The sequence below is a fragment of the Trichosurus vulpecula genome, chromosome 2, assembly GCF_011100635.1.
Source record: "Trichosurus vulpecula isolate mTriVul1 chromosome 2, mTriVul1.pri, whole genome shotgun sequence".
In the NCBI taxonomy this organism is placed as follows: domain Eukaryota; kingdom Metazoa; phylum Chordata; class Mammalia; order Diprotodontia; family Phalangeridae; genus Trichosurus; species Trichosurus vulpecula.
In genome coordinates, this window is record NC_050574.1 from 333,939,736 (window position 1) to 333,961,614 (window position 21,879).

The 21,879-nt window shown below is 38.5% G+C and overlaps 1 protein-coding gene across 1 annotated transcript in view; it reads right to left on the reverse strand.

Moving 5' to 3' along the window:
* Nucleotides 1–3,068: 3,068 nt before the first annotated feature.
* The window catches only part of LOC118839272 (protein mono-ADP-ribosyltransferase PARP14-like), a 75,636-nt gene continuing 56,825 nt past the window's right edge, over nucleotides 3,069–21,879 (reverse strand). The window contains exons 13-18 of the mRNA XM_036746721.1: nucleotides 21,073–21,279; nucleotides 20,372–20,971; nucleotides 9,204–9,337; nucleotides 6,362–6,506; nucleotides 6,151–6,180; nucleotides 3,069–3,352 (exon numbers count right to left, since the gene is read on the reverse strand). Of these exons, the coding sequence (XP_036602616.1) occupies nucleotides 3,069–3,352; nucleotides 6,151–6,180; nucleotides 6,362–6,506; nucleotides 9,204–9,337; nucleotides 20,372–20,971; nucleotides 21,073–21,279 (1,400 nt within the window). The remainder of the gene's footprint in view (nucleotides 3,353–6,150; nucleotides 6,181–6,361; nucleotides 6,507–9,203; nucleotides 9,338–20,371; nucleotides 20,972–21,072; nucleotides 21,280–21,879) is intronic.

The following is a 21,879-nucleotide window of genomic DNA, read 5'->3' on the forward strand; positions in this document are numbered from 1 at the left end:
GTGGTGATTATTATATATGGTACATGTATATAAAAACAATTATACCATTTCCTGAAACATTAATGCCCTTCTCACATTAGTTTCCTGATTCTGACAAATGCCCACATATCCCTCAAAATATCAGGAAAATGTCAAGTCAAAATACAAAAATTTGGAATTTTTCAAGAACGATGTAATACATTAAAAAAAACCATGTCTCATAGTTTATTTTGAGCCTGCTTAGAACGAGGGTGACCTGGTTTCAAGTCTCATCTTTGCAACATACTGGCTGTGTGACCCTAGACAAATCAGTGCTCTAGGTAACTCTTTAGGACTATAAATTGTTCAGAAGGTGCCAACCTGCATCGGTGGAGGGAGTTTTCTCATTTAGAAGTTACTTATGCTAAAGAAATCATGAGTCTACTCCCTATCCCTACACCAAGTACCAAGGATGCCTTTCCTTAGAAAAACAAACATAATTGACAGAGGGATTGCTGTAAACAGCCCAGAAATGTTGTAAGGAGGCTAGGACAGATGATCTTTAAGATCCCTTTTAGCTCTGTCTTCTAGGATCTAAGGGCATGTGTGCTGAATGTAGGTTAGGTAGGTTAGATAAATCTTCCTAATTCCAAGCCAGCGGGACCAATTTCAGAGACAAGTCACTGCTACTCCTTTTCTGGGTAATCTAGAAATGTGGACACCATGCATAAAGACTGTCAATGGCATCCAATTTTCTCTTTTTCTTCAATTTTACTTTCAGTTATGCATTATCTCCCCTCTCTGCTCCCCTACTCATTTAGAAGAGAAGAAAAACAAAAACTATTACAAATATGTATATTCATAAAAGAGAAATTCTTGTATTAGCCAGGTCAAAGGAAGAAAGAGACGAAAATACGCTTTAACTTGCAATGTGAGTCCATCAGCCTTCTGTCTGGAAGTGGATAGCCTGTTTCATCATGAGTCCTTTGGAATTGTGATTGGTTATTGTACTAATCAGATTGATTATCTTGACAATAATTGACTATTAATTGATTATCTTGACAATACTGCTGTTATATAAATTTTTCTGCTGATTCTGCTCATTTCGTGTTGCATCAGTTCACACAAGTCTTCCCAGATTTTTCTGAAACCATTGCCTTCATCATTTCTTATAGCACAATAGTATCTGATCACATTCTTATACCATAATTTATTTTGTCATTCCATAATTAATGAGAATCGCTTAATTTCCAATTCTTTGCCACCACAAAGAGGTAAGATATGTGTGTGTGTATGTATATATGTACACACATACACATATATATACACACATAAACACATACACTGCACCTTTGCCTTTGTTGTTGTTCTCTTTGGGTCAGACCTAATAATATCATTACTGGGTCAAAGAGTAAGTACATTTTTAATAGCCCTGTAGATACAATTCCAAAATGTTCTCCAGAATGGTTAGCCCAGTTCACAACTCTGCCAAAAGTGCATTATTGTACTTATTTTTTTTTACTTTCTCTGCAGCATTTGTCATTTCCTTTTTCTGTGATGTTAGCCAATCTGATAGGTATGAGGTGGTACTTCAGAATCGCTTTAATTTCTCTAATTATTAGTTATTTAGAGCATTTTAAATATGACTATCGATATTGGATTTCTTCCCCTGAAAACTGTCTGTTCATATTCTATGACCACTTGTCAATTGGGAGACTGGCTCTTTTTCTTGTAAATTTTACTCAGTTCCCCATAAATCTTTGAAATGTGATCTTTATCAGAGAGACTTGCTGCAAAGATTTTCCCTATTTCCTGCTTTTTTTCTAATTTTAGCTACATTAGTCTTTTGTGTGCAAAATCTTTTAAATTTGCTGTAATCAAAATGATCCATTTTGCCTCCTATGAACCTCTTTATCTCTTGGTTGGTCATAAAGTCTTCACCTATCCGTAGGTTTGACAGGTAATTTCTTTCATGCTCCACTACTTTTGTTTATGGTATTGCCCTTTATATCTAAATCTAATTTTCAGTTCCAAATTTTCTCCTTCCCTCCTTTAACTCCCCCTACCCTAAGACCGTACGCAAGTTGATATAGTATGTATATGTGCAATCATGTAAGACATATTTCCATATTAGTCATGTTGTGAAAGAACAAATAGACCAAAAAGAAAAAAAAACATGGAAAATATAAAGTGAAAATAGTATGCTCCAATTTATATTCTAACTCCATTAATTCTTTCTCTGGATGTGGATAGCATTTATCATCATGAGTCTTTTGGAATTGTCTTGGATTATTGTATTGCTGATAAGAGCTATGTGATTCACAGTTGTTCATCATACAATATTGCCATTAATGTTTATGATGTTCTCTTGGTTCTGCTCACTTCAGTTTGCATCAGTTGGTATAAGTTTTTCTAGAGTTTTCTGAAATCAGTCTGCTCAACATTTCTTATATCACAATAGAATTCCATTACAATCATATACCACAACTTATTTAGCCATTCCCCAATTGATGGACATCCCCTCAGTTTCCAATTCTTTGCCACCACACAAAGAGTTGCTATAAATATTTTTGTAGAAATAGGTACTTTCCCCTTTAAAAAAACTTTTTGGGATACAGAGCTAGCAGTGGTATATAATTCCACTAGCAAAGGGTATGCACAATTTGATTGCCCTTTGAGCATAGTTCCAAATTGCTCTTCAGAACGGTTGGATCAGTTCACAACTTCACCAAGAGTGCATTAGTGTCGCAATTTTCCCACATCCCCTTGAACATCTATAATGTGCTGTTTCTGTCATATTAGCCAAACTAATGGTTGTAAGGTGGTACCTTAGAGTTGTTTTAATTTGTATATCTCTAATCAATAGTGATTTTGGCATTTTTTCATGTAACTTTGATCTTCATCTGAAAACTGCCACTTCATATCCTTTGATAATTTATCAATTGGGAATGACCACAAGAAGCCTAAATTAAAAATCAAACTGGTGATAGTGCCAAAAGTACTAATTTCAGCAACAAGAATGAATGTGATGAGCTAAAAAATGTGCTGAATGCTAAAACATGCTACAAATAGGTGTCTACGTAATATCTCTTGAATATGAAACCAAAATATTATTTCCTGTAAGTAATGAGGTACTCTGGATAAGCCTGATTAACATAAAATATGACAAATACACTTGGATTTGTCATATTATCAGTCACACTGTCATATGGAACATCTTGATTTCTCTTTGGTGGAGGGACAATGAATGATGGATCTCCAAGAGTGTAATCACCAGTAAGTACTCGCACGCAATACATATGCTGCTTCCCGTTGATATCTGGTGGGGCGTAGACCTCATTAGCTGAACCTAGGGCACTGACACCAAAACAATTTCCTGCTCCACGTACTGTAGCTATGAAAAAGAAGACAACATTTTTACAAAATTAAGATTATAAAATGTATATCATTATACCAATTATGATAATGTCTGGGACCATGATCAAAGTAATAATATCTCATTTCATTTTGTTGAAATTTTCTCTTTGCTTTCATCTCATTTACTCTCTCATTTTAGATTATTCATATATATACACACACGCATATGTGTGCAAATCTATATATAAAGCTCACCCCCTCAATAAACCTCTCAAAGGCTGTGTCTTTGCCTTATTTAGTCATTGCATTCTCCTGCTCTAGCATAATAATTTACACAAAACACTTGCTCAATAAATGTTTGTTAAGTTGAATTCAGAGTCTCCCTCATTAAGCTAATGCCACTTTATAACCTGTCTAAAAGTCACTTTACTAAAAGCATTGCCAAAAACTTTTGTATAGACAATGACTACAACCAAATAAGCAAAGTCAACATAGAGACGTGGGAAATCTCTGGTCAACCCCAAAAGCCAGTGGTCAACCGGCCTGTCAGGCAACAAGCTTTTATTAAGCACTTAATATGTACTAGGCACTGTGCTAAGTGTACGTATATATAGAGAGGCAGGAACATGGTCCCAATCTTTATCACATTCTAATAGGAGAGACAACATGCCAACAGTGATGTGCAAGATATATATTGAATAAATGGGATGTAATCTCAGAGGGGAGACCATAGCATAGGGAGGACCTCCTGCAGAATGTGGAATTTAGCTGAGCCTTGAAGGAGGTTTGAGAAGCCAGTTGGCAGAGGTAAGGAGTGAGAGCATTTGAGGCAAAGGGAATAGTTAGTGGAAAGACCCAGAATTGAGAGATGGAGCATGTGAGGAACAGCAAAGAAGCCAGTGCAGCTGGACTGTTAAGTTTGTGTGAGTAAACTATAAGAAGACTGCAAAGACAGAGAAAGGCTAGGCTGTAAAGGGCTTTAAATGCAACCAAAGCATTTTATATTTGATTCTGGAGACAACAAGGAGTTACTGATGTTCATTGAGTAGAAGGGGGACATTGTGGGCACTGAGTTTTATGAAAGTCATTTTGATGACTGAGAGGAGGTTGGATGCAAGTGGGGAGAGACTTGAGGCAGGGAGAAGAGAAGGCTACTGCAACTATCCAGGAGTGACATGGTGAAGACTTGAACCAAGGTGTCGGCTGTGTGAATGAAGAAAAGGGGACCTAGATGAGAGATGTTGTGAAGGTAGAAACCTTGGAGACTTGTGGGGCAGTACCATACTGTCAAAATGAAAGGATACAGCCTTCCTTTCTGTTGAGGATTCAGAAACAGGCTATGCTGGTCAATGTAAGCTTTGTTTCAGTGTATTTGTTGCATCATGACAAAATAAAATATATTGATCACTTTTAAAAAATCTTCTATGGAAAGTCATTCACCTATTGTGAAGAGAAGTGATAATTTGGGTGAAATAGACACAACTAGAAAAAATATCTAACAGAAGCCCTTTGTTCCACCACTGAAATTAGGCCCCTTAGGTTTATATCATTATGTACTCTGGCTAAAACCTAGCAATCGTTCATACTTTCTAGGGCTGATGATTTTTTGGAGATGTGGGATGGTGTAGTGGATAAGAACAGAGGTTATAGAGTCAGAGAGATCTGGGTTCAAATCCTTAGATTTTTGCCAGCTAAGATCCTCAGAAAGCTACAGACCTCCTCTGTACTCTCGTTTTTCTCACAAGTCAAATGAGGGGTTGGATTCACTTGAAGGTCCCTTCTTGCTCTAAATCTTTTAAACCTCTTTAAGTCTCTTAGATCTCTTAAATCTCTAAGTATCTTAAGTCACCTCTCTATGGTGAAGATCGCAACCCATCCAGACTGCCTCAGTCTTCTCAATTTTTGTTTATATCCTCCTCATTATTGACCATGTGACACATCCTCTTTATACCCACCATATGTCCCTCTTTACAACCAGCATGTGTCTCACCCACTGCCTTTTGAGTCACCCATAATTTTGATTGTTTGGAGATCACTGTGTTCCATTATTCACAGCCATATATCATCACAGAAAGGCTATTGAAGACAAAAAAAAAGATTATGCGTGTGTGTGTGTGTGTGTGTATGTAGACTGAAGACTGAAAGTGCTGTGTGATAGAATTCTGTTCATTTCTGGACCAAACTCCTTCTTTTTCAGCTGTAGTGTCTATCCCAGAGTTGTGATTTAATGCACTAACTCAATGGATGGAGACCCTGCAAATGTCCATTTTAACCTTGCTATACTACTTTGGAACTTCTCTAACTTCTCCACCATGCCCTGGGAAGCTCATTATTGGGATAACCTCATGCTCCTGTAAGATCTCATCAGCCTTGGTACTCCACCTCATTACTACCCTCCGCCTCTCTAGTTGGAGGGGGCAGGTGGGTGGTGTGGGTGGAGGTGGGTAGGGATGTCATGTCTCTGAATCTCCATTTAAGGAGGGAGCTCAGCTCAGCTAGCTCTTCATTTCTCACCTAGCTACATCATGTTGGGTCTTATCTTACTTTTCCATTATTCCCTCATGCCCTTTTCAGCTTCCTTTTTGTATTACCTTCTTCCATTAGATTGTAAGCTCCTGGAGGGCAGGGGCTATTTCTTTTTATTATTTTTATCTCTAGCTCTTAGCACAGTGCCTGACATATAGTATGTGCTTAATAAATGCTGATTGATTGAGAAAGAAAGCAGATTCCGTGGTGACACACTTTAAAGTGTTCAGGTACTGATGGTGTGATGTGAAAGCCATACTTCACCTCTGAAATTTTTGAAGCAAACAAGGTACCTGCTGCTTTACTTACCATTTTTCCCAGCATAACTGCGATTAAAGCCTTGGCTATTGACATGGGACACTGAGTCAGTATCTGTCCCATGGAAAAGGCATCTTTCATTAATGTGTTTAAGTGCTGATGGTGTGATGTGAAAGCCATACTTCACCTGTGAACTTTTTGACGCAAACAAGGTACCTGCTGATTTACTTATCACTTGTCCCCATATAACCACGATCAAAGCCTTGGCTATTGATATGGGACACTGAGTCAGCATCTACCCCATGGAAGAGACATCTTTCATTATTTTTGTGGTTGTTCTGGGCATCCATGAAAATTTTCTTTGTCTGATACAAATTCCAAAGGCTTTTGTTCTGTATCCTCTGAATCTACAAATTACAGAAGGAAAATCACTTTGTAAATGAGCACAGTGTTAGGCATGAAATACATGTGGAAGTGAATTTAAAAATGACCAATCCATAGGAAACCATTTTAGATTTTGTGTAGGGCAATTTTCCTTTGAGCACAAAATAATAAACATCAAATTCAATGCTATTTATTTTGTTTTCCAGACATATTCTTATATCCAGACAACTTTCTAAACCTAGAGTTTTGTAAGTTTAAGCTTTGAAAAGAAATATTCCCTAATTTGGTCACTTTCTGGAAATTTTGTTTTGAATTGCACATATGTTGTCTTTAGTGTAGGTACTTCTGGTGAGGATCCTAACCAACGGGGACGGGCACATGATTGGGAACACAAAGCTGTGGGGAGTTGCTTTTAGCCCTGAAGTTAAAGTGACTTGCCTGGGGTCATACAGTCAGTAGGTGTGAGAGGGTCAGCTTGAAACAAAATCTCCTCCACTCCAAAGTAAGCTATCTATCTATTATACCACACTGTCTCGAGTTATTTTCCAATTGAATAGCTTTTTAGCTTATTTCTGATAGCGATAGCTGATATTATCTTTTTCCACCCTTAAAATACACACACACACACACACACACACACATATATATTAATTACTGTGTTCCAGAAGTTCAAGGACAAATGTTGAACACTGTCCTAATCTACAAAGGGCTTTTTCCAATTACATGTACAGATAATTTTCAACGTTCTTTTTTAATAAGATTTTTGAGTTCCAAATTTTTCTCCCTTCCTCCTCCCCAAGATGGTAAGCAATCTGATATGTATATCAATGTGCAATCATGTAAAACATATTTCCACTGCAAATGCCTTTTTAAAACAGTTTGATCTAGGACCATGATCATTGCTCTTAAGTTTGTTAATAGATCTCAAGAGAGCTAGGATTTGTGATAATGGCTCAGTAGTTCTAATATCTTGTGATGTTTTTTTTCCCTTCCCCTGAGTTAAAAAATAATTGAGGGGGTCACCATTCTGAGTCTGATAATAAGCTAGACATTGCTGTAGGGTGAACTAGATGAGTTGTAAGAAAAATAAGGTTACATTTGTCCTTGATAAATAGAAAATAAGACATAATAAACATACTGAGACAAAGAATACTTCACTGGGTGGAGCAAATTTTATAAGAGCAAGACATTTTAAGTATATTTCCTCTAAGTTCTGTTACTATTCAACCTTGCACTACAAATTTAAAAGGAAATTTACTTGCTTTTGTGAGTAAAAAGGAAAACACCAACTACTAACAACAGTTTAGTATTTTATGTTTATTATGATCTCTTTTTATATTTAAGGAATTGGGGAAGGGGAGCAGTACTGATTTCTATTTGTAAATGGGCTATAACACCCATATAGAGCTGTAAATATCACAGACTTACAAGCTTGAAAACAATTTTCAAGAATCAGCAGTCTTGCTAACATTCTTTCTCATTTACAGGTAAGCCATTTCAATGACTTGGCCTTTGGAAATTTCTTTTGCCTCTTTTCCTAATCCCAGCTCTGCCCCTAACCTATTCCATTGCTACAGGAAGAGTCCAAAACAAGAGAAAATGGAAGGAACAGGGGAAATAAATAGGAAAAAAATTCCAAAGCAAGTCATAATTAGGTGACTGTTTTTTGTCTATCCTGAGTTAGAAAACACTGAACATGGTTATTCCTTTTCATTCCTGAATCACAGAATGTTAGAACGGGTCTCAGAAATCATCAAGTCCAATTCCCTCATCTTCTAGATGAAGAAAGGTAGACTCTTAGAGTGAAAAAGTGATTTTATCAGAGATCACAGACATAGACTCCATAGGCATCAGACCAGTGAAAACAGAGAGGAATCAAAGGGAACCCCATTGATTTTTTTTGCCTCTCCAGAATAACTTGCTCCAGATCCAGGTTGCCTCAATTGTCCTCTTTTCCCACTCCTTCTTCCCCCATCTCAAGATCTTCACAATTTGGGACACACTGTCATTTCTTTTGCCATGGAAACTGACAAAAAGAAATGACCCTGTATACTCTAAAAAGGTTCAGGAAACTTTGAGTTACGAAAAGAGATCTATTTACATTTAGGTTTCCATATCCAATTTAACCTTTAATCAAATCTGTCTGTTACTATTGGCAGATTCATAGAATCAACGTGGCATAGTACTAAGATCTATCCCACTAAAATATCTACAACAATATTTTTCTTAAGCTAATGTAACTGGTGAAGATGAAGAATTGGCTTAGAGATCATTAGGCACATGGACTATGGATTGATAAAAGATTATGACCAGATAAAGGGATTTCAGAGATCATGGACGTGGAAGTGAAATACTTGTAAATGATGGTAAGACTAAGGGTATGACCATTTCACTCTGATTGAGTTAGGAGTCAAAGAAGATGCCAATGGTGGTGAACCTTAAAATTAGGTGGATGGTAGTGCCATCAACAATAATAGGAATGTTGGGAAGAAGGGAGGGTTTGGGAAGAAAGTGAATTCTGTTTTGGATACATTGAATTTGAGAAGCCTATGGGCTATACAGCTGGAAACATCTAGCAGGCAGTGTTGAGGCCAACTGGCATACAGGAGATGATCTCAGATTTGATATATATGTAAGAAAGAAGAGCAGGGGTGAGGACTAGTGATAGTACTGAGGAATGGAGGATTAGAGGTCATGGCAAGGATGAAGATTAGGTTTACCTTCTCTATTCTGTGGTCAGCACAAGTCTGAAAAAACTTGTCTTTTACTTGCTCATATTCTTTATGTCCTGGAGGTAAATCCACCAAAAGAAGATTCTTGTTTTTCATGTCATCCCGGTGATCAGGGATCTCAACTGAAAGACAAACACTTGGGGATTAATAATTTCCTCTCATATGGAAGGATAGGATTATGCAATCTACAGGGTGTTCCTAAAGTCTGGACACATAGCCAAAAATGCATATTTTCAAGAAGTGAAATGAATGAAATTTTCAACCACATTTTATTTAATTGGAATATTAACAAATAACATCTTAAATATGATTTCCATCATTTGTGATGCAAAGGCTGATGCGCTTTGCAAGATTCACGTGGACTCGATGCAATAACTCCACATTGCCATCAATTTTCCTATGTGTCCAGACTTTAGGGATGCCCTCTAAATTCCTAGGGCTCTCTAAAAAGCAGAATAATATCTGAATTCTTTTGCATTCTCTTAATGCTAGGTTTTGAGAATTCAATTCAACTCAATTTAATAAACATTAATTAAGCACCCATAACATGAAAGATAATGTGCTATTAAGAAAAAAAACCTTTATATACCCATGATGCCCTTTTGAATATCTATTAACTTGTACTCCTCACCCTTCTGTCAATATAAAGTGTAATTGATGAATGAATTAATACATCAAATATACCACAAGTCTATTCTTTTACCTGTAGCATCAATACAGATTGTATCCATCTATAACTTAGTCTAAGAAAGTTGTGTTGGGGCATTAAGTGGCTTGCCCAGAGTCACACAGATAGTAAGTGTCAGAAGCAAGATACATACTCATGTCTTCCTATCTGCAAGCTCTATTATACCATGCTGCCTCTTATCATTCAATTAGTTACTTCAAAAATTTTAAATCAAATCGAGGCATTTGTTACTTTATTTTAAAACACTAGCAGACAAAATTCATCTAGAGCTCTTCTTCCCAAAATATTTCACAGAAAGCTAGGTGGTACACTGGTTAGAGCCTTGGACCTGGAATCAGGAAGGTCTGAGTTGAAATCCAGCCTCAGACAATTATGCATTTTGAATTTCTGAGTAAATCACTTAATGACTGTCTGCCTCAATTTTCTCAACCTTAAAATGAGGATAATAGTGACACTTACCTTGTAGGGTTGTTGTGAAAATCAAACGAGATATTGATAAGCTTACACAGTGCCTGACACAATGTAGGTGCTTAACAAATACTTGTTTCTTTCCCTCTTTCACATCTATTGTTGGATTCATGAGAGTTAAATAGAAAAGCAGGTGCAGTAATGTAATGGGTAAGGCTGGTACGAAGGGCAGGCTGGTATGGTAGGAAATGCCTTCCACCTCTGTCCCAAGTTAATGTACCTGGCACGATAGATTCAAAATTCTCTTTTATTAGGTCAAACAAAAATGATTTTTGCAAAATGATTTGAGGCAAAGAAAACTCAGAAGACACAAAATTACAAACTGAAAAGCATACTTACTAATTTATAATGGAAGAGGTGGGGATGAAGACGTAGTATTGTATAGTGGGCAGAAAGATCTATCCTTAAAGTCAGTAAGTTCTTTCTCTGATGACACAGGGGATGCCTGACCGTGGATAGATCACTTCAACTCTCACTGCCCCAGCAACTCTCCTAGACTGTAAGTTGCCATGCAGGTATTGATTTTTTATTTTTATTTTTTTTCATTTTCTTTTTTTTAAATTTATTTAATATATTTAGTTTTCAGCATTGATTTTCACAAAAGTTTGAATTACAAATTTTTTCCACATTTCTACCCTCCCCCCACTCAAAGATGGCATATATTCTAGTTGTCCCATTCCCCAGTCAGCCCTGCCATCTGTCACCCTACTCCCCTCCCATCCCCCTTTCCCTTCTTCTCTTGTAGGGCAAGATAAATTTCTATGACCCATTGCCTGTGTATCTTATTTCCTAGTTGCATGAAAAAACTTTTTTTTGTTGTTGTTGTTTTTGAACGTCTGTTTTTAAAACTTTGATTTCCAAATTCTCTCCCCTCTTCCCTCCCCACCCACCCTCCCCAAGAGGGCAAGCAATTCAACATAGGCCACATGCCTATCATTATGTAAAACCCTTCCACAATACTCATGTTGTGAAAGATTAACTACATTTTGCTCCTTCCTAATCTCATCCCCTTTATTGACTTTTCTCCCTTGACCCTGCCCCTTTTCAAAAGTGTTTGTTTTTGATTACCTCCTCCGCCCCCCCCCCCCACCCGTCTGCCCTTCCTTCAAGCATTATTTATCTTCTTCCTCCTTCTTTCCTGTGGGGTAAGACACCCAATAGAGTGTGTATGGTATTCCCTCCTCAGGTCAAATCCGATGAGAGCAAGATTTCCTCATTCCCCCTCACCTGCCCCCTCTTCCCTTCCGACAGAACCACTTTTTCTTGCCACTTTTATGCGAGATAATTTACCCCATTCTGTCTCTCCCTTTCTCCCTCTCTCAATATATTCCTCTCTTATCCCTTAAATAGATTTTATTTTTTTAGATATCATCCCTTCATATTCAACTCACCCTGTGCCCTTTGTGTGTATATATATATATATATATGTATATATATATACATATATATATACCTACATATATATACAAACATAGACACACATATGCATATATGTATGTATACACACACACACACACACACATATATATATATATATATATATATATATATATATATATATATATATACATATATATGCATATTCCTTTCAGCTACTATGATATTGAGGTCTCATGAATCATACACATCATCTTTCTATTTAGGAATGTAAACAAAACAGTTCAACTTTAGTAAGTCCCTTATGATTTCTCTTTCTTGTTTACCTTTTCATGCTTCTCTTGATTTTTGTGTTTGAAAGTCAAATTTTCTATTCAGCTCTGGTCTTTTCACTGAGAAAGCTTGAAAGTCCTCTATTTTATTGAAAATCCATATTTTGCCTTGGAGCATGATACTCAGTTTTGCTGGGTAGGTGATTCTGGGTTTTAATCCTAGCTCCATTGACCTCCAGAATATCTTATTCCAAGCCCTTTGGTCCCTTAATGTGGAAGTGGCCAGATCATGTGTTATCCTGATTGTTTTTCCAAAATATTCAAATTGTTTCTTTCTGGCTGCTTGTCGTATTTTCCCCTTGACCTGGGAGCTCTGGAATTTGGTGACAATATTCCTAGGAGATTTCTTTTTGGGGTCTATTTGAGGAGACAATCGATCGATTCTTTCAATTTCTATTTTACCCTCTGGCTCTAGAATATCAGGGCAATTCTCCTTGATTATTTCTTGAAAGATGATATCTAGCTCTTTTTTTGATCATGGCTTTCAGGTAGTCCAATAATTTTAAAATTATCTCTCCTGGATCTATTTTCTGGTTTTTTCAATGAGATATTTACATTGTCTTCCATTTTTTCATTCCTTTGGTTCTGTTTTATAATATCTTTATTTTTAATAAAGTCACTAGCTTCCACTTGCTCCAATCTCATTTTTTAAGGTAGTATTTTCTTCAGTGGTCTTTTGGACATTCTTTTTCATTTGGTTAATTTTGGCTTTCAAGGCATTCTTCTCCTCATTGGCTTTTTGGAGCTCTTTTGCCATTTGAGTTAGTCTATTTTTAAAATTTATTTATTTAACATATTTAGTTTTCAGCATTGATTTTCACAAGAGTTTGAATTACAAATTTTCTCACCATTTCTACCCTCCCCCCACTCCAAGATGGCATATATTCTGGTTGCCCTGTTCCCCAGTCAGCCCTCCCCTCTGTCACCCCACTCTCCTTCCATCCTCTTTTTCCTTCCTTTCTTGTAGGGCAAGATAAATTTCTATGCCCCATTGCCTGTGTATCTTATTTTCTAGTTGCATGCAAAATTTTTTTTTTGTTTTTGAACATCTGTTTTTAAAACTTTGAGTTCTAAATTCTCTCCCCTCTTCCTTTCCCACGCACCCTCCCTAAGAAGTCAAACAATTCAACATAGGCCACATGTGTATCATTATGTATAACCCTACCAAAATACTCATGTTGTGGAAGACTAACTATATTTTGCTCCTTCCCAACCCATCCCCCTTTATTGAATTTTCTCCCTTGACCCTGTCCCCTTTCAAAAATGTTTGTTTTTGATTACGTCCACCCCCATCTGCCCTCCCCTCCATCATCCCCCCCACTTCCCTCTTCTTTCCTGTGGGGTAAGATATCCAATTGGGTATGTATAGTATTCTCTCCTCCGGCCAAATCTGATGAGAGCAAGGTTCACTCATTTCCCCCTCACCTGCCCTCTCCCCTCCTCCCACAGAACTGCTTCCTGTTGCCACCTTTATGCGAGATAATCCACCCCATTCTATCTCTCCCTATCTCCCTTTCTCAGTATGTTCCTCTCTCATCCCTTAATTTGATTTTATTTCTTTTAGATATCTTCCCTTCATCTTCAAATGACCCTTTGTCCGCTCTCTCTCTCTCTCTCTCTGCATATATGTGTATATATATATATGTGTATATATATATATGTATATATATATACACATAGATATATATATATATATATATATATATATATATATATATATATATATATATATATATGCATATTCCCTTCAGCTACGCTAGTACTGAGGTCACATGAATCATACACATCATCTCTCCATGTAGGAATGTAAACAAAGCAGTTCAACTTTAGTAAGTCCCTTGCAATTTCTTTTTCTTGTTCTTTTTCTTGATTACCTTTTCATGCTTCTCTTGATTCTTGTGTTTGAAAGTCAAATTTTCTATTCAGTTCTGGTTTTTTCACTGAGAACGCTTGAAAGTCCTCTATTTTATTGAAAATTCATATTTTGCCTTGGAGCATAATACTCAGTTTTCCTGGGTAGGTGATTCTTGGTTTTAATCCTATCTTCATTGACCTCTGGAATATCATATTTCAAGCCCTTCAATCTCTTAATGTAGAAGCTGCCAGATCTTGGGTTATTCTGATTGGGTTTCCACAATACTCAAATTGTTTCTTTCTGGCTGCTTGCAGTATTTTCTCCTTGATCTGGGAGCTCTGGAATTTGGTGACAATATTCCTAGGAGATTTCTTTTTGGGATCTATTTGAGGAGGCAATCGATGGATTCTTTCAATTTCTATTTTGCCCTTTGGCTCTAGAATATCAGGGTGGTTCTCCTTGATAATTTCTTGAGAGATGATATCTAGGCTCTTTTTTTGATCATGGCTTTCAGGTAGTCCAATAATTTTTAAATTATCTCTCCTGGATCTATTCTCCAGGTCAGTGGTTTTTCCAATGAGATAGTTCACATTGTCTTCCATTTTTTCATTCCTTTGATTCTGTTTTATAATATCTTGATTTCTCATAAAGTCACTAGCTTCTACTTGCTCCAATCTAATTTTTAAGGTAGTATTTTCTTCAGTGGTCTTTTGGACCTCCTTTTCCATTTGGCTAATTCTGCCTTTCAGGGCATTCTTCTCCTCATTGGCTTTTTGGAGCTCTTTTGCCATTTGAGTTAGTCTATTTTTTACGGTGTTGTTTTCTTTAGTGTATTTTTCATTATTTTTTTGGGTCTCCTTTAGCACATCATTGACTTGTTTTTCATGGTTTTCTCGCATCCTTCTCATTTCTCTTCCCAGTTTTTCCTCTACTTCTCTAACTTGCTTTTCCAAATCCTTTTTGAGTTCTTCCATGGCCTGGGACCAGTTCATGTTTTTCTTGGAGGTTTCTGTTGTAGGCTCTTTGACTTTGTTAACTTCTTCTGTCTGTATGTTTTGGTCTTCTTTGTCACCAAAGAAAGAATCCAAAGGCTGAGAGTCAATCTGGGTGCGTTTTCGCTGCCTGGGTATATTCCCAACCAACTAACTTGACCCTTGAGTTTTTGAGTGGTGTATGACTGCTTGTAGACTACAGAGTTCTATGTTCCACGTTTGGGGGGGATGTGCCAGCTCTGCCACACCAGCACTCCTCCTTCCCCAAGAACCCTCAACCTGGACTGGGCTTAAATCTTCAACAGGCTTTGCACTCTTGCTCTGATCTGCCACTTAATTCTTCCCACCATGTTGTCCTGGGGTGGGAAGTAACTGCAGCTGTAGTTCTGTAGCTGCACCTCCCCTGTTGCCCATGGGGCAGTAGCCAAACTGCGAACTCTGTCCCCCGCAGCTTTTCCCACTAACCTTCTCTGTTGTCTTTGGTGTTTGTGGATTGAGAAATCAGCTCACTGATTCAGGGTGCTAGTGCCTATCCTCCCTGGCTCCTGGTCTGGTTGGTCCTGCTGCCTCCCATGCTGAGCTCTGCTCCCCTCCACTCCATGTGCGATAGACCTCATCCAGCGACCATCCAGGGCTGTCCTGGGCTGGATCCCTGCTTCCCTCTGCTATTTTGTGGGTTCTGGAGTTCTAGAATTTGTTCAGAGACATTTTTTATAGGTTTTTGGAGGGACGTGGTGGGTAGCTCACGCTCACTAAAACTCACCCGGAAGTGAGGTGTTGATCTTTTTATGGTGTTTCCTCCCTGGGAGGCGTAGAGAATTTTCTCACTGAGAGCTCTTCCTATCAATGAAATCACAGATTCAAAACCAAAGCAAACAGGTTTTTCCAAACTAGACCCTAGAATCTGAAAAAAAAATCTAACATGCTAGCAGATGAGAAACTACAACCCTAATTGGGGCATCAGGAGGCTGCCATCAATAAACTTCTTGTGGTACCTCAACTTTGTGGTTCCCTCTCATAATCATACTAGCCTTACTTATTTAGGTTAGCTGGTGAGACCCACTAGGCTTCTTCTATCACCAATCCCCATAGTTGTCTAAGATCCCCTTAACCTTTTCCTCCTATCCCCCCCTCCATGTAGTGGAATGATCACGAAGGCATCCTTCACCCCACTCCTTCTGTAAATGCATGAATGTTTTCATTTTTTCTTTATTTTTCATTTTCAACATTTACTTCCACAAGATTTTGAGTTCCAGATTTTCTCCCCATCTCTCCCCTTCCCCACCCCAAGATGGCATGCATTCTGATTACCCTTCCCTCAGTGTGTCCTCCCTTCTTTCACTTCCCCTCTTATCCCCTGCCAATCTAGTTTCTTGCAGGGCAAGATAGATTTCTATACCCCATTGCCTGTATATCTTATTCCTGCCTTGATTATTTCTGCCACATGTACCCATCATGTCTTCCCAAATGCTATCTATCCATGGAGCTGGAGGAAATCACAAAAGCCAGATGATACTGGGTTGACTGAAAATCTGTTATCTAATCTCAACTGCACCCTCACTACAGCAAGCAGTCTTTCTCCCCCATAACTGGTTAGGTGTCCTGCTCACCAAAATGGCCATTTCAAATCTTCTCTTCTAACCTCTTCATAGTACTCCCCTTCCCATCCTCTTAGCTGATGACTTTGCCTCATCTTTAATAAAAAAACTGAAGTCATTTGATGATACCTTTCCCTTCTCATTGCCTTGTCCTCCTCACCTCATCCCACTCAGACATCTTGCCCAACTATCTCCTTTAGCAGTCCTCAGGTGTATATTTGGCTTTTAGAGACTTTCATAAGTGGTCACATTCCTACATTTTGACTCTTCTTACACTTGACTCCCCTTTACTCACCTTCCAATCCAGCTGTACTGGCCTATTCGCCATTCCCTGTACACTGCATTTCATTTCTGAATCTTTGCACTGATTGTCTCTCACACCTGGGATGTTTCCCTCCTTAGCTTTACTGCCTAGTTTCTCTGGATTTCTTCCAGAGTCAGTTCAAAACCCACCTTTTTCTGGGGGTCTTTCCCAGACCCCTCAACTTCTAGTGCTTTCTGTCCCTTCTGAAATGACCTTACAACTACTCTGTAATACCTATCTTGCATGTTCCTAGTTAGTTTACATGTTGTCTCTCTTTTTAGAATGGGGGCAGGGAGTCTTCTTGCTTTTCTTTATATCTCTAATTAGCTCTTATCATAGTGCCTGGCACATAGTAGGTGCTTAATAAATGCTTTCTGACTCATCAGTCTATTCAGTTCTTTTAAACTGAGATCACTAAGAAGTGCTTTACTTTCCTTCTCTGTCCAGGGTGCTGGACAGGGGACAGTTGAGGCATGGGTACATTTACACTAATGAGGTAGAGTTTAACAGTATACAAGCTGCCCAAATTCTTAGAATGCTAATGAGAGAGTGCTTGGCGTACACCACTTCTATTCCCTAACCTCTAAATTCCTAGTTCTCAGGCTTGACCCTGATATTGTCTCAGTCTCTAGTTGTCTCAGCCCCACAGCATCTAAATCTTCTGTTCTCAATATAGGGTGCAGAAGCCTGAGGATAGCTGACTTTTTTCTATCCATAACCATCCTAGCTTCATCATCTTACAGACCACCTCATCTTTCTCTTTCAACAAGCACTGGTTGAGCAGCACTTACATTGGGTCTACTGTTGTTTTGGATACTGGAGAGATGAATCAAAGGAGAAGACATTGCTTCTATTCCTAGTTCTGTGCCTGATCCCCTGTGGAACTTCGGGCAAGTCATCTATACCTCGTTGACCCCTACTGGTTGATAAAATGTAGATTATAAGCTTTGCATAGAGTTAGGGGCTGGATTTGTGATTTCATTTGTACAAGGAACTACTAGGTGTGAACATGGTCTCCACAGATGCAAACTGGCACCTTTTCTACAACTTATACTATTTAAGTGTTGCATAGAACAGTGAGAAGTAAAGTGACTTGACCCACAGGCCATAGCCTGGAACGATGCTTCCTGTTTTTTAAACTTTCATCAACAAAGCACCCCTTTCTATCCAGGATCCAAAGCTACCTTTCCCTAGATTATAGGCCTAGCTGCCTCCTTCACCTCTCACATAGAGCTACTATAGCAGGGGTGAGGAACCTGTGGACTCAAGGCCACATGTGGCCCTCTAGGTCCTCAAATGTGGCCCTCTGATTGAATCCGAATGTCACAGACCAAATCCTTTTATTAAGGGGATTTGTTTGGTGAAATTTGGATTCAGTCAAAGGGCCACTCTTGAGGACCTAGAGGGCCACAGGTTACCCACCCTTGTACTATACTCTGGGCCCTGGAAGCTCTTATATCTTTCTTATGTTGCCCATCTCTCTTGTTTTGGCTGGTTCCTTGGAGCAAATTATCTTAGTTGCATTTTCCTGGGTGGCTCAGTCCTTGGTGGTCAACATCCCTCTTCCACCTGTCTGTAACCTTTTCTGTTGCAGTCTACTAGGTTGTGAGCTCCTTGAAGGTAGGGACTGTCTTTTGTATCCCTAGGGCATGTTGTACCCCCTGGTATATAGTAGGCACTGAATAAAAGTTTATTGATTGGTAATAGACTCCTTTGGCAGTGTGACAGAAGCTACAGACCCTTCTCAGAATAGTGTTTCTAAAGGTCTACAATGAAATACATGGAATTATAAGGGAAAGCAATTATATTGAAATCTAGTGATCAAAACTTTTTTTAAAATTAAGTTCATAGATCCCAAAGTAAGATCCCCTGCTCTAGGAAATGGGTCTGGAGTTCTGAATCCTTTCTTAACTTGTGGATGGGGCATTGTGGAAAATGATTCTTGTCATTCTCACACTTGGGGGATTTTCCTTTCCTGACCTGTTTGTCTAATTTTCTTTCTGATATTTTTCTCTATCACTTTTTTCCCCCTAGATTCTGGCTCAGATTATTTTTGCAACCATGTTTCACTTTTCACTGACTACAGCAAAGATTATCCCATGAAAGAGCCAACCTTAGGCAATATTGTAAAATATCTCCTGGACAGGAGCAAAGGTGTAGCAAGGGACCTCAGGAGCCATTCAGTCCAAAAACCTCCTTTTATAGTAGAGAAAACTGAAGTCAAGGGAAGGCCCACGTTCACATAGGTAATCAGCAGTGGCAGGATTTGAACCCAGCTTGTCTGACTCCAGATCTAATGCTCCTTTGAGGGTACTACATTACTTCCTAGCAAGTCACACTCCCCTTGTAGAGCCTCATTCTTCAGCCACCTCTTTATCTACCCAGCCAGCAGCACGCTCATGCTCCTTCTCTTCCTGCCTCTCTGCCAAAACTTGACTTCTGGAAAAATAATCTGATGACCTCAGCCATGCTTCCACCTGTGTTCTGTTCTGTATTTGGTGGCCAGGTCCAAAAACTTGATCTTTATAGGTTCCTCTAGAAGAAATCCGTCTCTGTAGTTATCAACAAAACTGATTCAAGGTAAGGGGAACTGGGCAGAGACTGGCTTACAAACTGGAAAGTTCATTTATAATTTTTGGGGGGAAGGGTTGTATATCCAGCACTTTACTAAGGTATAAATATCTGAAAAAGATTACAGTTTTATGCCTCTTGAGGGTGTCTATATTTTATTAAGGTGCAAAGTTTTAAGGTGAAGGAATGAATTGAAAATGGATGACAGGTTGGAGGGGAAGATTTGGGGTTTTTTGTTTTTGGTTTAAATCAGTGCTGTCAAACTCCAATAGAAACTGGGGTCACTAAACTAGTTCCTTGCAGGCCATGTATTGATTTAGCAAACCACATATTAAAATTATCTATGTTTTGTGTATTTTTGTTTATTTTGTTAAATATTTCTTAATTGCATTTTAATCTGGTACTGGGAACTTGGTAATGTTGTGGGCATCACCCGCTAGACACTTCTGCTTAAGTGCCCAAAATAACAGCAGAGTCAGAATGAATACTGAGTTGGTTCTGAGAGAGAGGGACAGTTGAGAAAGACAGAGAGACAGAAACTACAATCAGGGTGCTTTCACTGGGTGTCCACCATACCTGCATTTCTCTTCCTTCTCATCTCTGCCCATCAATTTCCCTGGCTTCCTCCAAGTTCCAGCTAAAATCCCCCCTTCCTTATGAAGTCTTTATTCATTCCCCTTAATTCTAGTGCTTTCTTTCTGCTGATTATCTCCAGTTTATTCACTTTAACATTTTAGCTTCTTATTTTCATGGTGTCACCCCATTAGATTTTTTAGCTCTTTGACAATAAGGACTGTCTTTTGTCTTTCTTTGTACCCTCAGAGGCTTAGCACAGTACCTGGGCACCTGGCGCTTGATAAATTTTATTGGCTGAATGATGGAAAGGGAGAATTAAGAGAAAGAGGGGTGGGGAGAGAAGAACTAGGTGGGAAGAGAATGAGGGAAGAGAAATAAAGGAAAACTGAACCAACCTTCAGGGTTTTTGATACGACAAACATGCAAGCTGTCTCCCTTTCCATTTGTAGCAAGGTTAGTGTTAAAATCTACTGTGTAGTTTTCATTCTTAATTTTAACAATAACGTTATTTTTCTTTCCTTTCATTGCATCCTCCAAATGTAGATTAGTTATTTTGTCAAAAGGCATGAAAAGACCTCCGACACTATAGTGCCATGTGGTGGTTCTGCTGAGCTCCTCAGCCTTAGACTCCTCATCCATATGTAAGTGTGTTCTCTTGATCATGTCTTGAATTGCCTGGTAAGCCTTGAACACATCTTGGGTAGTTCCTGTGACCTCAATTTGAGACCCTCCACGTTTCATATCAATGATGACATTTAACCTTTTCTGTAGCTCATTCAATTCATTGTATTCTTTTTCACCAAAGTTTTGGATGGACTCATCAGAGAAAGTATAGCTCATGTGTTCCTTTAAAATAAAATCTTGTATCCAAGAGATAGCACTTTCAACATTCTCCTTGCTTTCACCACACACCTGGAAAGTTGCCGATTTTTTAATTTTTTCCAGAACCAAATTATCTTGTTTTTTGGGAGGCTGGCTTGTAAGACTGAAAAATGCTTTAAAGATAAAAGATAATATCATGAGAAGGTACCCATAAACATTTTCAAGGTAAATGCACTGTAAGGTACATGCACTGTAAAGAAAATGTACACCTTACATTTTATCTCAGAGAAAACAGAGGTTGAGGTTGGTGGCTTAGATTTCACTCTTTTTTTCATAGCATCATGAAATACGTCCAGTAGGTGTGGCCAGAAGATGACCACTTTCACTTTTTTCACTGATTGGACAGACCCTCCTTGTGCAAAATCTTCAATGGCATCGATTATAGATTCAGCAACATAAGTAGGGCCTTTTTCGGCCTGTCCTGAAAGAACAAAATAAAAAAGTGGCAAGAACAAAACAATAAGAACTAAAAGCTCCCCCTTTTTCCTAGTCTCCCCCTGCCCCAAACCACCATTTAAAAGTTGGTAGATTAGATTCTTAACGGATAAATGCTCCTTCCTCCAAATCAGCAATCACCATTGGATTCATTGTCAGTGTCTCAGACATTGTGGACTAAGCTCCCTCCCTTCTAGGTCCCACGGGAAACTACAATTCCTGCCCTTTGGAAGTCTACAGCTCAATTAGCAACGGCCAATGGAATCTAAGTGATCCAAAGAATGAACTTGATTGTTCACTGGATTCAGATGCTCATTTCATGCCCCACCCCCTTTTAGGGAAATGGTTTTTGGTTGTAGGTAAACTGTCTTACCCTGTGAACCCTGAAAGCCATTTAGAAAATATGTGAAGAAGAAAAAATGCCCAATGTGTTGAACCTCTGCAATGTTTTTAATGACAGGACATAAAATTTCTTTGAATTACTTTATTATCAAGATAATAATTGGCATTTTGGCCATTCAGCAGTGCAAGGTTCTTTGGGAGCTCCATATCCAACAGTGTGACAAGCATTTTTATGAGTCAGGTA